Consider the following 17,523-nt stretch of genomic DNA (forward strand, 5'->3'; position numbering starts at 1 on the left):
AAATTTCATAGACGCGAATGAAAGTAATGAATAACTTTGATGTATAGCGACATATCAAAATGAAACAATTAACAAAGGAGTTTCCAAAAAAAATGGTTCTGAACACTATGGGACTTAACTTCTGAGGTCATCAGTCCCCTAGAACTTAGAACTACTTAAACCTAACTAACCTAAGGACGTCACACACATCCATGCCCGAGACAGGATTCGAACCTGCGACCGTAGCGGCCGCGCGGTTCCAGACTGTAGCGCCTAGAACCGCTCGTCCACCACGGCCGGCAAAGAAGTTTCCATTTACAGTTTAAGGTCTGTAATATTTGCTGAAGCAATGGTCTGCTGGTACTTTGCTTCTGTTTGTTGATGTCTGAAATGGTGGTGCTGCCACTTACTTCCTGGCCATGGCCACGAGCTTGGCGAAGGGCTTCTCCCAGGCGTACATCTTGACCACCTGTATGCCCTGCACCAGCTCGTTCATCATCCTCATCCTCTCGTCAGTGCGGACGGCCACTCGCTTACGGAATCGCGCTGACAGCCTCCCCATGTACACTGTGAACAGAGCGAATTACCCACAATAACACTCTAGTGCAAGTACCCACACTAAGCGAATCAGTTTAACTCACTGCCTCATTTCGAGCATTTGAGCTTAAGCTAATAGTTTTCAAAATAACCATCATATTTGGGGTGGAAATTCTTTGAGACCGTGTCAGATACCATTGACTTACAAAACTACACAAAATTTAGTAGTCAGAGACAATGATCCAATTGGGACAGAGTTTAGAAATACAGTTACACAGATCATAAATGTGGAATAGTAGTACAAGTGCAAGAAAAGTCATTACTTTAAAACACGTAGCAATGTCGTTTCCTTTACAGTTTGTATGGATGATGTGATGCCTCTGTGTTAGAAATGTGAGTTCAAACTATCATTATGATGAGAGATGGAAGATGGTTAACTCATCAAATACATAAGAATGATCAGATCAATAGCGTCATACAAATAATTTCAGAAAAAAAATCAGAAATATCTACTTCGAGCTAAGCAACAAAAGATACGCTTCTTCTTCGCTTACTTGCAAACAGACTATCAATGCAGTAGTCTAATATGAGATATCACAAAAACTACGTGGAATTATTCAGAACAAGTACTGAGGAATGTTGTCTCGGCAACTGCAATTATATTACGGGAGTAGGTGTCCGTATGTTTTTTATGGTACTCAAGAACTGCTGGAGTTCTTAGGTTCATGAATTTTAGCTTATCTGTTGTATATTTTAGATCTCTCACCAAGTGAGTTTCACGTTTTTCGGAAGTCAGGGTTACACCTGAATAAAAAATGTTTTTTCAAACGACTACTAACGATGCGACAAAGATAGGGTGTTCTAGAAAGTAATCTAAAAGTTTCTACGGCATAATGATAAAGGATGACGTTACTCCCAACAGAAATTAAAAGTAACTAAGACAAAGAATACCCTTCCGTTTCAATTCATTCACTATCTTGCTAAGTGTATTGGTGTGCTGAATAAAACTATAAGTTAGGATAGCTCACTAGACTTTCAGAAATCTCATTGATTGCAGTTTTAAACATGACTGTTTCTTAGCAACCATATACAGTTTTCAAACATAGGAATCACACAGCCAACCGGTTACAAATAACTGTTTGGTACCTTGTCCTAGGCTGCGACACCTCTTTTTTAATTAAAAAATATGGATACAAAGTTACCTTTTTCACTAACAATAACTTGCAAAGAAATCTTGTTCACAATCTCTACAACTCCTCCTAAACACAATTCAGGAGTGTATTAAATCACTTGTGTTACGTCTGCCTTTTATTATATAGAACAAACAGGAAGATCTTTTAGTGTTAGGTACAAATAACATTTATTGAGAAAGAGAGACACTACTCCACACAATTCCACTTTCGCTAATCATCTACTAATTTCCGGTCACAAACAGAAAAGCGGTGAAGAAATTTTCATTTCGACGTACTGGAAGAGCTAGAGATTTTCAAGCATATTTCTAAGAACGATGGCCTCATCCTCAATGAACAGTTACTATTACATAACAAAAATTATTTCAGTGGTTTTTTTATCCACTAGTCGCAGAATTTTGATTCGTCTATTTTTTACTATATTTTCCTGCCTCTAGTTCCGAAACATCATTTTCTTCGAATATCATAGATGTGTAGTGCTAAAGTTACTTTCATGCCGATATTTCTTGGGTTGTAAAGCTATTTGTATCAAATTTCTATATTATTCTGCCCTTTATGCAAAAGCAAATTCTGTACAGCCTAATAGGTGGTTCTTAGTTATACTTCACTGCTTGACAACCATGTATTAAAAAAAAAAAAAAATGCGTTAAGCTCTCCTCCTTATTTTCTTTTTGGAATTAACTGTCGGTTTTTTCAATTTTTTCTGTTATACTGTTTCAAATGGGCAGATGTCACTGTCCGCGCCCGGCAGGCTGCGCACCTTGTGTTGCTAACATGGCAGCGATGTAAACCACTGGGCCTATCAGTCTGATGTTGTTCGTAGCTAGGCATACGTGCCAAAGGCTGGAACGTGTTTTATTTTATTTTTTACTTGCGTTTATCTGCTCTAAAATCTGACGATTGCCTTCTCGCCATTTAATTTTATTGTCATCTTTATTAATGGTTCTTTTTGTCATACTTAATTTTCTGTGTATTATTTTATAGAGTTTCTAAAAGTTTCACTCTGATGAAGACATCCTTAGAGGTGTCGAAATTTAGGTCAATGTACAAAACCGTTATTTGCAACCGGTTGGCTGTTGGAAAAGTTTCATTGATTGCATCATCCAAGGATTGCAAAATGCACAGAACAACCATCTGATTGAAACCTGAAAATTTCTGACTCTTAAAACTTAATATACTGTGAAAGTGTGACAAAATTAAACCAGTCGTATAGTAAAGAACAGCCAAAAACAGATTTTTGAACGACGTAAAAGATTATTTTTAAGTTCTCGGGTTTGCAGGCGAGTGAACAGGACTTATAGGTGCAACGTTTCGATTGGCATCAACTTCCGTAGAAAAACACTATGACAAATTGCCTATTCGATTCTGTCTCGGTTTCTTCCGTCGAGGTTTGTTTGGTGATTTTTATGACTTTTGCCAGCACAAGCATCTGGAATTGTCATCACTTCACCCTGCCTTGCTGGTGGTGTACTGGAGTCGAGCTGGCGGGCGCAGATAATATATAACTGGCGCGCCAACGTCGCAGGGCTTTTCCGTAGTTATTACCGCTGTGGTTCTCCCCTTGCTATCTGCAGCACGAGAATCCAGAATCTGTTCACTTTCAGGCTTTCTTTTTTCTTACTGAAGTAACTGTCATGTTTGTGTAGGCCTACAGCTACCGCGAAGAAGCTGACGTGATAGTGCTTCTCTACAGCAAGAACATTCGTGTCGGCGAATTTTGCTATGTGGTCGGTATCAACACAGGGCGCGCTTCACCGCAGCAAAATTTTTCACCAGCCGCAACCTGGAATGTCGTTTACGTACGGTGATCCTGGAGTTGAGCGGTCATACAGTCATTCCAACATGGACTTTTCCACATGTGCGTAGTATGCGGTATATTCCCGTCATTACAAGTTGCTCTCTTTTCTCCGTTGGCGATCTGAGGTACCCTTTGATCTTCTTTGTCCGTTTGTAAACAATCTTTATGTAATATTTGCGCAGTACACAGGCGAGTCTGTCCGTCACTCTGAAATCTATGCCACAAGGCGTTACCAGACTTTTCTCTCTCCAATGACTCCGTCGAGTGTTTGGCTCTAACTTGTGGAGTACCGATTGCTTCTCAAATCCCATTCTAGGTGTTGCATCTCGCGTCTGAGATGCTGCGACTCACATATTCCTCTTGTTAGAGTTACGGACGAATTAATCAGGTTCATTTTCTGGTTCGGATGGTGATTTGACATTTTTTTCAGGTACCGGCCCACCATTAACATAAGAAATGTCAAACTGGAAAAAGAAATCTGGGCTACGGCCTTTCTGCCATACATACCCAGAGTGACGGACAGAACCGGCCGTACACTGTCCAAACACGGCGTAATGATTGTTTATAAACTGATAAAGAAAATCAAAGGATGCCTCAGATCGACAAAGGAAAAAAAGAGACCCACTTGTAATGTCGGTAATATACCACACGCTATGGAGATGCCATAAAGTGTTTGTTGGAATGACTGTATGAAAGATCAACACCAGAATCACAGAACATAAGCGACATTACAGGTTGGGACAGGTGAAAAAATCGGCCGCGGTGGAGCACGGCCGGCCGTTGTGACCGAGCGGTTCTAGGCGCTTCAGTCCGGAACCGCGCTGATGCTACGGTCGCAGGTTCGAATCCTGCCTCGGTCATGGATGTGTGTGATGTCCTTTGGTTAGTTAGGTTTAAGTAGTTCTAAGTCTCGGGGACTCATGACTTCAGATGTTAAGTCCCATAGTGCGCAGAGCCATTTGAACCATTTTGGTGGAGGACACGCTGCCTGATGCTGACCACACAGTAAAATTCGCCGACACGCAAGTTCTTGCTATAGAGAAGCGTTATCGTACTTGCTTCTTCAGGGTAACTATAGACATACACAAACGTGACAATTACTTCAGCAAGAAAAAAGAAAGCCTGAAGGTGAAGGGATCCTGGATTCCAGTTCTGCAGCGAACGTCCGTTGCAGATAGCAAGAGGAAAACTGTAGCGGTAATGGCCACGGAAAAGCCCTGGGATGTTGGCATGCCAGTTATATATCATCTGCGGCTGCGACCTCGACTCCAGTATATTATAGAAATGGAGGCTGAAGCTTCGACAGTTGCATCTACTAGTGCTGACGAAATATCAGGAAAATCATCAAAGAGACGTCGGTGAAACAGCACGAGCAAGAAGGCAATAGGCAACTTGTCAACAAGTGGCCATGAGAGCCCAAACAATTTTCGGAAATGTTATACTGCATTGTGTTTGGTTCGTGACGGTAGACATGAGTGGCTGAACGCACTAGATTACCTGCCAGCGGAAAGGGACCTTGTAACACAGCTGGTACAAACGTGTTCTGGATGATCAGCCTCGATCACTACCAGACAGTTTCTAGCTCTTAGTGCAGCTGCTGTCTCACTGGTGCGTAATAACGTGGTTGCGCCTTACTCTGCGGTGGTACTGTCATGAGGACGATGTAGACGATGCCGGCGTAGGCGGCCCAGGAGACGTAGCTGTAGAGGCAGTAGGTGACGAGCGCCAGCTGCAACGAGCTGAACCACAGCCAGTTGGCGTGCAGCGACGCCTGGTCGAAGCGCGCCACGTCGTTGGACAGCAGGTTGATCACTTGCCCGGTCGCCGTCACGTCCATGGACTGCTTGTTGATGCGCAGTATCTGAGGAAACGTTCCAACGTACTGGGTACTGTTTTATATAGGGTTCGACGTCCGATGCGCGGACAGGCTCCTGTGCGTGTTAAACGTGGTCATTTCCACTTACAGCTGTCAAACATTATTTTTATTTTTTCATTTATTGCAATTGCACTGACGAGTATTACTCTACTTCAAGAAGAAATCACAGATGCAGGCGTAACTGCAGTTGCCGCATGTCCAAACACCAAGAGAGTACGAGCTGTCACCGAATCACAGAGTACGTGAATAAACACAAATCCAGATAAAAACTGCAGCATAAAGTATTTCTCATATTCGTAGTATGTTACTTTCGAACGAAGTGGATAAACTACGACCTTAGTTTGTCAAGATGCAGTGCGGGTCGCTGTTTTGGCTCAAATGGCTCTGAGCACTATGGGACTCAACTTCTGAGGTCATTAGTCCCCTAGAAACTTAGAACTAGTTACACCTAACTAACCTAAGGACATCACACACATCCATGCCCGAGGTAGGATTCGAACCTGCGACCGTAGTGGTCTCGCGGTACCAGACTGTAGCGCCTAGAACCGCACGGCCACTACGGCCGGCTCGCTGTTTTGTTTATGGGCTCTAAATATACTGTATATACAGTTCCTAACATACACGAGTGCCGTAATTAATGAAAGGCATCCGCCACTGGAAATGAGGCTATCTTTGTGGTACCAACAGATTATCACAGCCTTAATACAACACTTGGATATCATCGTATCGGTCGTTTGGGTAACTCAAAATGCACTGTGCACTCTACAAAAGACTATTGTCTCACCAGCAGCAGTTTGCGCTTCGCAACTGGAAGCTGGCGACAGTGCTCCTACTAGGGATGTTGTTATATCGTCTCGACTGTAGACGAACAGGCAGGTTGCATGTTCTCTTTCTGGCACGATCGTGTAATCACCAGTTTCATTTCGCGGTTATGTTGTACGGTATTAATACATCGGGAAGGTGATTTGCATGAACCCCTTTACCCTGTTAAATTAACTTTGCCAACCGTATTATAACATAGTTTCATGTCTCATTTTTCGATGTTTTTGTTGTAATGTCCATTATAAATTTGTGCATACTAAGAATTGTAATAAATACAGGAATTTACGGGCGCCAAGCGTCTGACTCGTAATTATGAAACAGCCTTCATGAAGTTAGTTAACAGTAAGCTAAGGGATACCTGAACCTGGAAGTCAATTCTAGGGCTACCCATTTCCATTAATTGCTTTACTCAGATTTGTCGTGTAAGTTTTATTAAGCGTTTGAGTTTCAGGGAGTGATCTGCCACTCAGAAGACCCAGACTGAAGCAGGTCAGTTGAAGGCCTCACAGCCGGCCGAGGTGGCCGCGCGGTTAAAGGCGCTGCAGTCTGGAACCGCAAGACCGCTACGGTCGCAGGTTCGAATCCTGCCTCGGGCATGGATGTTTGTGATGTCCTTAGGTTAGTTAGGTTTAACTAGTTCTAAGTTCTAGGGGACTAATAACCTCAGCTGTTGAGTCCCATAGTGCTCAGAGCCATTTTGAAGGCCTCACACCGGTATTTCCACAGATTACAGCTAGATAAATGCCAAACATTCAGTGCCATCCAGTAGACCACGAGTACAGTACGACAAAGAACAAAACACACCAGAGTTTGTTAAAGCTTCAGCCCAACGGACGAAATGTACCACTGAAACGATTCTTTAAATACACACGAGATACAGTGCAATATATAAATGATCAGGAATACAAAAACACAGCATGTTTCAGGAGGAGTAGTAAACTATTAGGAGATAGTAGTTCTCAAATAAAGCTTTCCTTATGTGTCCAATTATTGTTACTGATCGAGATACAACTGGTTAAAGAGATAAATTTTTATTTCGTGCTTTAGTACTCTAGTTGCTATTGGTTTATGCATCGACTGCCTTATGTTTTTTAATTCAACTTGCGAAATTGAGCTTGAGTTTATGTAGTTGAATTTTTTAATTGTAACTGTGATTGTGGATTATTCGCCAGTTCTGAGATACCGATTAAGCACGACGCATGTATTTAAAATTGTTGAGTATGCTGATGTGGTATATATACGCGGATTTTGTAATGGAGACGCTCCTGCTGCTTGTAGAGAATACCACAGACGATTTCCTAACGGCAGAGTGACAGATTCATGACCGTTTACTCGTGTTTTCATCAGACCGCACGACGCTGGTGCAGTGGCCACCCCTCATACCTCATCTGAACGCGTAAGTGAACGGAGTGTGGATGAAGTAGGAGACAGTTGGTAGAATGTAGTCCTTTAACAAGCACACACAGAATTTCTACACGTATCGCTGTTCAACACACAACCATATGTCGTTCATTACGCATAAATGACCTCTATTAAGATTATTTACAATGGAGTCAATACTTTAGAGAAGGAGATGAAGGAAGATTATTGGAACTACGTCGTTGGCTAATGGCTCATGACAGACTGATCCCACTAACACTGTTTACTGATGAAGCCACTTTCAGTACTAACGGCTTCACTTATATCGTCGGTCCGATGAAAAGCCACGTGCCTTTGTGGAGACATATTTACAGCAACTGTTCACTGCTAACATGCGGGTTGAAATGGTAGAAAATCACTGCATTGGGCCTGTTATGACACCGCATGCCCCGTTTTGTAGGCTTCCCTGAGGAGAGGTTACTTTGATTACAAGACTGGGCATGTTCCTGAAGCATGGTGGAGCCCCTAAAAGTTTTAGTAATCGGATGGTACATCAGCTAAACCATACTTTCCCCGACAAATGAGTCAGTAGGAACGGTATTAAAACTAGGCATAGAATTTAAGAAAATTAAATTTTTGAACTTAATCATTTGCGTTCGCTTAACGTGTTCTGTGTGCATTTGTTTGCGTTACATTTTAACCATGAATCTCTCTACCCAATAAAAATAGGACATGTATAGAATATTTTATTTGAAATCATGTCTACCACTACCTCTTAAAATTTTTACTGTTTTTTCCTGACCACAACTTACACAGAGACAGCACTGTGTGAAGTAATGAGTGCTGGAATGAGTGCCATGGAATCAAAAATGACCCAGACATATTACGAACGTCTCTTCAAAATATTTATACATCACAAAGCAACAAGAGTGATTTTTGTAGGTCTTGTGAATAAAGCTGGCCTTCAAGCGTACCCCTGAGATGTTCGGTGGGCGTCGTTTCATAGAGACGTACAAGCTATAGAAGCACACAATTCCTTGCCTTTTTTGAAGAAAGCTTACACACTTTTCGAATCAGTGGTGCGATTATGAAATATCGAATGCTGATTAGTTCGAACTAGGCTGTTAAACTTCCGCAAATTAGCAGCTACTGTTCGAATCGATCTAATATGAACGAGTCAGAATCAAATATTCAGATCGGGCGAGATGGTGCAGTGATTAGCACACTATACCCGCATTTTTGAGGACGATGGTTCAAACCCACGTCCGACAGTCCTGATTTAGGTACTCCGTGATTTCCTTAAATCGCTTCGGGCAATTTCCGGGATAGTTCATTTGAAAGGGCACTGCCGATTTCCTTCCCCATCCTTCTTTAAAGCGAGCTTGAGTTCCGTCTCTATAGCCCCGTTGTCGTCGGGACGTTAAGCACTAATTCCCCCCCACCCACGTATTCAGACGCGCCCGAGACATTCTACTTGATGTGAAAGATGAGACAGAAGAAGCATTAGGGCTTAACATCCAGTGGATGATTAGGTCGTTAAAGAATGAGCGCAAGCCCAGAAAATTCAGAACTAGTACTCCTGGAATAAAGTAGATTGCGGAGACATGGCATAGCCACAGCCTGGGGGATGTTTCCAGAATGAGATTTTCACTCGGCAGTGGAGTGTGCGCTGATATGAAACTTTCTGGCAGATTAAAACAGTGTGGCGGACCGAGACTCGAACTCGGAACTCTTGCCTTTCGCGGGCAAGTGCTGTACCATATGAGCTACCCAAACACGATTCACGGCCCGTCCTTTCAGCTTCAATTCTGCCAGTACCTCTTCTCCTACGTTCCAAACTTCACAGAAGCCCTTCTGCGAACATGCAGAACTAGCACTCCTTTTTTCAGGACTGTTAGTTCTGCAGGTTCACAGAAGAGCTTCTGTCAAGTTTGGAACGTAGGAGAAGATATACTGGCAGAATTGAAGCTGAGAGGACGGGTCGTGAGTCATGCTTAGAAAGCTCATATGGTAGAGCACTTGCCCGCGAAAGGCAAAGGTCCCGAGTTAGATTCTCGGTCCGACACACAGTTTTAATCTGCCTGGAAGTTTCACACCACATGTTGTTGCTCAGAATTCTGTGGACTGTGTACACGTGACCATTACAGTCGGAGGCATCTGTTATCTCTGGACAATAAAAGGAAAAGTACATGGCGTGTTTGAACACTAAACCGGCACAACGGCTTAGAACCGTGGAAGCACACAGGTCCAGCATTTAACCAGGAAATTGCACCATATATTTCTGACGCATGAAGAAGATGGTGGATATTCTGTGCCTTGGTAAAACTGCATAGTCTAGAATCTGATCGTCTAAGTAATCATTTGTCAATAATCATTCCGCCTCGTTTGAACTCAAAGACAGCGTCTCAATTGTAGCGGCTGACGCTGAAATTTGTTGAGGATCTCCGTAACAGTCTTGAGCTTACTTAAAGAGCCCGTGGCGAAAAGCGACACACTTCATCGCGCCATCTTCAACTCTACTATTAATCTAACCTGGTAAGTGTCCCAGTCTGACGATCGAAACTTAATAATTCATCGAAAAATTATTTTGTGAGCCACTTCTTTCGTTCACGAATTAAATATCCCTAAGATTCTTGCAACTCATCTCAGATAGCTAAATACTTTCCCTAAAATCGGTTTTATTGTTTCCAGTAATTTATTGCCAATAGTGTAACAGAACAGTAATGGATCTCTCTGGGTATCTATACGAAGTATGGCGCAAATTATGGCATATACGTTTAGGGTCAATGGCACTGACTGTGGCAATAGTTGATCATCTGCAGATTTTTCTGCATTTCGTTACAGTTCTCTGAATTCACAGCCTCGCTACTATAAGGGTAAAGACACCAACACACTTCCTACGCATCGAACCTTGCCATCACTCATTTCTGATGGACCGGAGTTCACAGGTGGAACGATGACTCCTCATCATCTAAGAAAAGGGATCGGCTTGCAGCCTGCAGATTTGACGCGTGACACTTGGGCAGTTGGTCTTAGGGATCCTGCAGAATGATTCGCAGGCGAGCTTGGTATAGATAATCACGCATCGGAGTGCGGAAAGCAGGCACCAAATTTAACAAATATTGACTGTCGTTGGTTTTGTGTGAAATGAGGCAACATATAATGTTTTACAACGACAAGGCTGAACCAGGAATGCAATGGCTACCTGGATGCAGTTTCCGAATCATGAGAATGCTGTCAATGAACTCTACACATCGTAGGGATGTTTTCCATGAAAATAACGTATAATAAAAACAGTTCTACAGACTGTTCTGACTTCAAGAGATATTTCTCGTCACTTTCATGCGTTACTGACCTACTTACCTAGAATAGTGAGACCACTGATTTGACACGACATGCGTTACGTGGGCATAAGGTTAAGAATTTCTTCTCTGTGCGAATTAGTCTCAGAAATAGTCGTTCAGTTGTTGCTTTAAGTTTCGGTAGACAAAATACGTGGTTTACCACAGATATTATGAGTTTTTTATATTGTAAAATTCAATATGTAACATATCGTCTGCACGTAAATTTTAAATACGAAACGTTGCAAAACACTATAAGACGACCTGAAATTCCCGTTGAACAGTAACTAATTAGTACTGGTTGTAGAATTTCATTTACCCTAATCTCTGTGCTCTAGTGAAACGTGCAGTTTGCTTATTCTCATTTAACTGAATTCGTTTCTGAGCTTTGTAACATATACTGTGACTGCTAGGTTGACAAATTTACTGTCTTTGGCCACAAATAGACCTTTATCACTATTGAAATTTAATTTAGGCAACGAAATCGCAAAATTCTCTATTTAAATGTAGGCCAAGTACCTTTCGCATTGATAGAATCTGAAGCAGTCAGGATGGGACGTGGCTTGCAAACTGTTGTTTACGAAGGGTTAATTTAAGATTTGATGAATTAAATTTTTCATTTCCAACAGAAATCAAAATCGACATGAGGCAATCAGTACTCTAAGTGAGACAATAATCTGCACTCTTAATAACTTTAAGCCATAAATATACAATTACTGGAAACGTACTCCCGTTTATCTCAAATTGGGACCATTGGATCGTAATGTGAGGTTTGGAGGAAACTTTTGGATTCATAAGGAAAACGATTAAATACGGAGTCAATCACTCAAACACTCATACAAAAATAGATTTAGCAAGAGAGAAGCTACCACATCACCGCATCTACTGAAACGATTGGAGATTGTGCAGAAAAGCAAGTCATCACAATGAACACGAAGATAAACCGAAACATTTCGTTAAACTAAGAAAAATACAAATTAATAAAATCATAATATAAGTATAGGTAGGCCTACTTGTTATACATGAAAAAAGAGAGCAATCGATTCCAGCATAATTTGATAAGCATGCCTGTGAACAGAAACAATAATGTAAGAAAATCACGAAAGACATTAAATCTAAAATCATAAAAACAGAAAAATTTAACTACAGAACTACGTATTCATTTCGCGAAGAAACTTTAGCACAATACAATGGTGAACACAAATAGGCAACTCAACATAATGTACTGAACACGTGGTAGAACACTGACAAACATGTGAAGTACGAAACTCCACTATTTACCCACAAAAATCACATCTTAATGGAAAATCACAATAGATAAGCACGTCGAAAGACTAAGGAAGGAAGACATCAGTACTACTGCAGCATCCCCCAAAAAATTGCTGAAATAAATATCCAATTACAAAGTCCTCTAACAATAGGAAAATTTAGAATTCCAAAACTGCTTAAGCACAAATAGACGCCTTGAATGAATCTATAGCACTGAGAGAGCAAAAACTTGTATCTAATTTGTCTTACCACTCCATGTGGTAACCAAACGATCTATAGATACACCACTACTCATATAAAAATCGAAAGTTCTCGTGCACACATGATAGTATACCCTAAACAAATGGTATAAATTTTCTCCTAACATTCTAAGCCTGAAGGCTAACAAAAAAAGAAAAAAAAAATTAAACCATACCAAGACCATTTCCGTACCTGTACCCGCATCTCGAAGTGTCTACATGCGACATGATTTCACTTACCAAGAAACGAGAGTGTCCTTCGATTTCATCGCCCTGGACTTGCCCGCTTCAGAAGCCAGAGAGTGGAGAGTGCTAAGTTAAAGACCACTGCTGCCTGATACCAAATCCTGTGCAAACTCTCTTGCGAAAGCGTCTATTTGATGGTAAACCTCTCTGCCCTTCTGTCTGAAGACCGAAGTTTTGAAGACTGCCTAAACATACTACAAGATTCTCTTCAGCCAGGTGCGTCGTGCCGTTGGGAGGCTGTGGTCCGCGACATGCTTGGCTTAATCAAAAGTGACATCAGAATGATGTGTCACTCTATGGAACCAAGCCATTCGAAATATTTGGGAGACGCCATATTGCATTCATTGTACTGTTTTCTTTTTTTTTTGTATTATTAACTGTGTAGCATAGCAGTATGGAGTTTCAAGACAGGGGAAAATGGAAGATTTTTCAAAAATACGCCATCCTGGTACAAGTATTTGTAATTAAATGTCAGTTAATCACGCATTTGCACTAAAAGCCCCCAGCAGATTTTAACATAAAAGATAATATTATTAACAGTTGCATGTATTCACTGTGGTCTTGTAGTTAGGAGCCTCAGGTTCCGGAGTGGAAGGAAGTACGTTCGTGTCTCATTAAATGTTGATAGCTGTTTTCATCTTCACATTTGCGACAAATGCAGGGATTTTCTTATTAACGTAATACAAATAAGTTCTCCAATTTCCAAGTTACGTACATATAACATTGTGTTCCTCCCAGGAATGAGTTTCTTTGATTTTGTGACTTATTTCTGATTAAAAATGAAGGATGAAGTTGCTGCGACTACAATTTCGTTGCACTTAGCGAAGCCAGCAAATTTGAATACGATGTCTTAATTGTGATGGCATACTGTTTTGTAGCGTATCCCGAAGGCTGGGTTAGGCTGAAAGTGATACTTCAGTTATGAGTTGACAAAGCAGTATTAATTTCATTTATATTAATTATGGAAAATAATAACTACGATCAAAAATATGGAGAACATATAATTAAAGAATAATGGCACATAGCTAATTTTTATGAATGTATGACCATTATTGGCCATATTTCAGTCACTTGTTAGATTCTAAAGTACGTGTGCCTAAACAACTGTATCATGACCATAATTGTACATTTTTCCGAAATTAAAGTTGTCATAACTGGCCCTGAGCTCCAACGAAATTAAGGTAATGAGATTACACGTATCAGTTCTCTGATTCAGCTGATGACCTAGACCACAGTACATGCTACAAATCGCCAGTCCATGACTGATAATTCGTAGTTACATTCACTGGCTTCAGACTATTACATAGCAGTCAAATTTATTACTACATAACGGATTTGTCTGCCACAACATTCCAGTTTTGTTACACTCGAACTTTGTTTCCTACCGCATTTCAGTTTCACATAGCCGAAGCTCCATGGAGCACTCTATTGAGTATTGATAGGTCTAACTATTTACAAATTTTTGGTCGACTGGTGAGTAATGTCAATTGCGTCAAAAGACAAGTTTTGGACGAATGTCACCCGATGCTGTTGGTTACAGAAGCCTCCCTTATGGTTTCATGAAAGTTACCCATTAGCATCAGATATCGATGCACAGCCTCACAACGGCGAGATGCAATTCCCTTCACCAACGAGAAAACACAGTCGTCCCGCACATTCAAACCAACTTGCAGAATCAAAGTACAGGCTTAGGACACAGGAGAAAGAAGACTGGAAGAAAATCGCACGTCTTTTCTTATGTTGCCTTCCATCTCATACTGGAAGCTTGAGGTATCCAAAACCCAGAAACAATACAACTTAGTGACACAAATATATTAAATGGATCTGACGGAACCTTTTCAAGAATTCCATTTGGTACAAAAATCTGAGTATTGCCTTGTTGAAAATATATTGTGCATATCCTGTGTAAACAACAATTATTGTCGTATAAAGCTGATTATTTACAAGATCTAATTATGACATAAAACAGTTTGTGTAAATATTGAAACTCATGAGTGTAACTGAACCTGGAATATCGATGGAGTGACACTTGATAGTATGAATGTTAACTACCATTTATGAAAACATCATAAAAAAATGGTTCAAATGGCTTTGAGCACTATGGGACTTAACTTCTGAGATCATCAGTCCCCTAGAACTTAGAACTACTTAAACCTAACTAACCTAACGACATCACATACATCCATACCCGAGTCAGGACTCGAACCTACGACCGTAGCGGTCGCGTGGTTCCAGACTGTAGCTCCTAGAACCGCTCGACCACTCCGGCCGGCTGAAAACATCTTCAAAATCTAAAATGTTATTTGTTGTGTTGTGATTATGAGATCAGTGTCAACTATCATCACAAACTACTGTTCTACAGTATCGGGAAAAATCTCAGTTTTTTTTTACTTACGTCTGTACATTCACAATGACTATTGTACTCGTTTTCTTTTCTAGCTATGACACATCTTCTAAACCAATGATAAGATAAAGAGAAAGGTTTTCATTTTATGAGTGTTACGTTTAGAGAACAGTGGATGGAGCGAACTCAGCTTCTTTTTTATACCATTGCATGTTTTACAGAGTGGTATCACTGATACTTTCTTAGTAAATATCAGTGTTATAATCAAAAGAAAGTGAAAACTGCAGATACACGACATTAATATGTGAAAATTGCTCCGAGAAAACTTACCTTTCTGTAAATCAGAGCACAACAGGCAACTCTGATTCTCATGCCAACGTAAGTGGTCAACATTGTGTGGTGATGATGCCAGAATAGCTTGAGGAAGTTGATTAGCACCATAAGGCTGCCATAAATGTATGCTTCCTGTTCCGTAATATTACTATCTGGGTTGAAATACTGTATAGTCAAGCCCAACAGAATTGGCTGAGCTACTCTGTAACAAGGAAAGAAAACAAATGTATGAAGCTAAAACAGCAAGGAAGTAGATAGTTGGCTTAACCCTTTGTTTAGTTTCGTTTGAATATTATTGATTATAATGTGTAATATCTCAAATGGTAAAAAATAAATAACGTATTTTCTCATTGATGGAGTTTGCACATAAAGGCCATTTATATGGTACCATCACAGACATACGTATATTTCTATTAATTCTAGATTAACGTTACGCAACTCAGACATTTCATCTGTCAGTCTCTCGTTTCCACTCCCTGTTATCATCAACATTTCATCGTCACATAGTGAAGACTCAAACAGTAATTGGTACTTTTAAAGAACAGTAAATGCACACAAGTTGCTGTCGTTGTCACCTGTCTACTATTCTGTGGCATAATGTGTGCCAGTGGATTTTGACTAACGTGCTAGAGCGTAACCGATTTCTACACTTTGTCGAGGAATCATCACAGAAAGGCACAGAGCACAAGTAATCAGTCATTCAGAAGGCAGTGATCATTTGCAACTACGAAGGGACATGCTTATCGGTATTTAACAGATGGAGCGTCTTGAAGACGCTAAGAAGCACCTGGTACCTTATCCATAAGAGAACACAGTATTGCAAACATTAACGAATGTTAAAAAAAGTTTCTTCAGTATCTCCCCAGCCAGAAATTTCGTATGATAAGGCTTTCTCAGCCTTTTAGTTTCAACAACTATTAATTTTTTTTCAAATTTCGTAATGTCTATGAGCTACCTGCGGCAATTAACCTTGCATGAAGTGCCAATAAATAGCCTTCGACGATTTTTATTGCCATAACGATCTTTAACTCAATTATGAGTAAGACAGATGTCATAACCACACAGTTCGCTTGTCTCAGCGATGTGATAAGGATAAAGAGTATCTAGAGTAATCATTTCAGATAATTAAATCTGGATTTGTTTCCGAATTGTGGTCAGTAGCTACTGAAGAACACCATTTGTGAGTAAAGTCATTATAAGGCTCTTTTGGGAATATCTAAGTGCTAAAACAGTTCTCTATAGTAGATTCGGGATTGTACAATCCAAATTTTATTCTTAAAGCCTTTTTACGTGTTTATAGGTTTAGAGGAAGCTTGTGAAAACATCGAGGACATAAAGTGCTCTAAACATTTTTCATAATAGATTGAAAGTCTATAAAAACTAACAGAAGAAACGTAAGCAATATTCACAATATTGAAGAACCAATAGAAAAAAAAGAATCCTTCTTACTGAGGAAACAATTTGACCCATATGATGAACACACAATCTGGGGGAAGAAAAAGATTCTCTAGACAGGAGTAAAGCAACGTTGAAGGAGTTTCTTTTCCTTTATTGTAATTTCATTCCCCAGCACCATATGAGCAGCGGAGGGCTGGCAGCGGCACAATCCGCCCCTCTTCAGCCGAGGGACATTACAGGCACGAAAAAAGATGTAAAGAGACATAAATAAAGGGCGATAAAAACGGGAACACAAGTAGTATGGGGGGAGACAATGGGGGTGAAAATATATGTTTAGACAGAGACTTTCCTTGGGAGGCACAGCTAAAAAAAAGGCCACATAAAGATAAAACCACAGTTTGGTCGTCAGTTTCAATCATTAATCTACGTGCCTACCGAAAATTAGGATCGCCAAAGTTAACAGACTTTAAAAGTTCGCTTTTCAGTTACAACCGTCATGAGATACCAGTAAAAGGGCAATTTTTCAACATAAGCCACACACAAACAATTTACGGAACAGGCTACATTCCTAGTTGGAAATTCAATTTACTATAACTGAAGCTTCTTTTTCACTTCTCACGAGGAAGTGAATAAAATTGTAAATGAAACTCTAAATCGTAAGTTGAAACAGCTGTTAGAAAATTATGACGCATCATACGTTACGCGAGACACATTACGCTGCAGCTGAATGTGGTGGCGAAATTTTGCAAAGCACATGACATTTCTTTTGTGTTAGAAAATAAAATAAACCAG

The 17,523-nt window shown here is 40.4% G+C and overlaps 1 protein-coding gene across 2 annotated transcripts in view; it reads right to left on the reverse strand.

The window, feature by feature from the left end:
• Positions 1–17,523, reverse strand: part of LOC126457904 (ATP-binding cassette sub-family C member 4-like) — a 201,593-nt gene that overhangs the window by 137,103 nt on the left and 46,967 nt on the right. For both annotated transcript variants that reach the window (XM_050094579.1, XM_050094580.1), the window contains exons 5-7: positions 15,331–15,535; positions 5,140–5,365; positions 390–546 (exon numbers count right to left, since the gene is read on the reverse strand). In XM_050094579.1, coding sequence (XP_049950536.1) covers positions 390–546; positions 5,140–5,365; positions 15,331–15,535 — 588 coding nt within the window. The remainder of the gene's footprint in view (positions 1–389; positions 547–5,139; positions 5,366–15,330; positions 15,536–17,523) is intronic.

The sequence above is a fragment of the Schistocerca serialis genome, chromosome 2, assembly GCF_023864345.2.
Source record: "Schistocerca serialis cubense isolate TAMUIC-IGC-003099 chromosome 2, iqSchSeri2.2, whole genome shotgun sequence".
Taxonomy (NCBI): Eukaryota; Metazoa; Arthropoda; class Insecta; order Orthoptera; family Acrididae; genus Schistocerca; species Schistocerca serialis.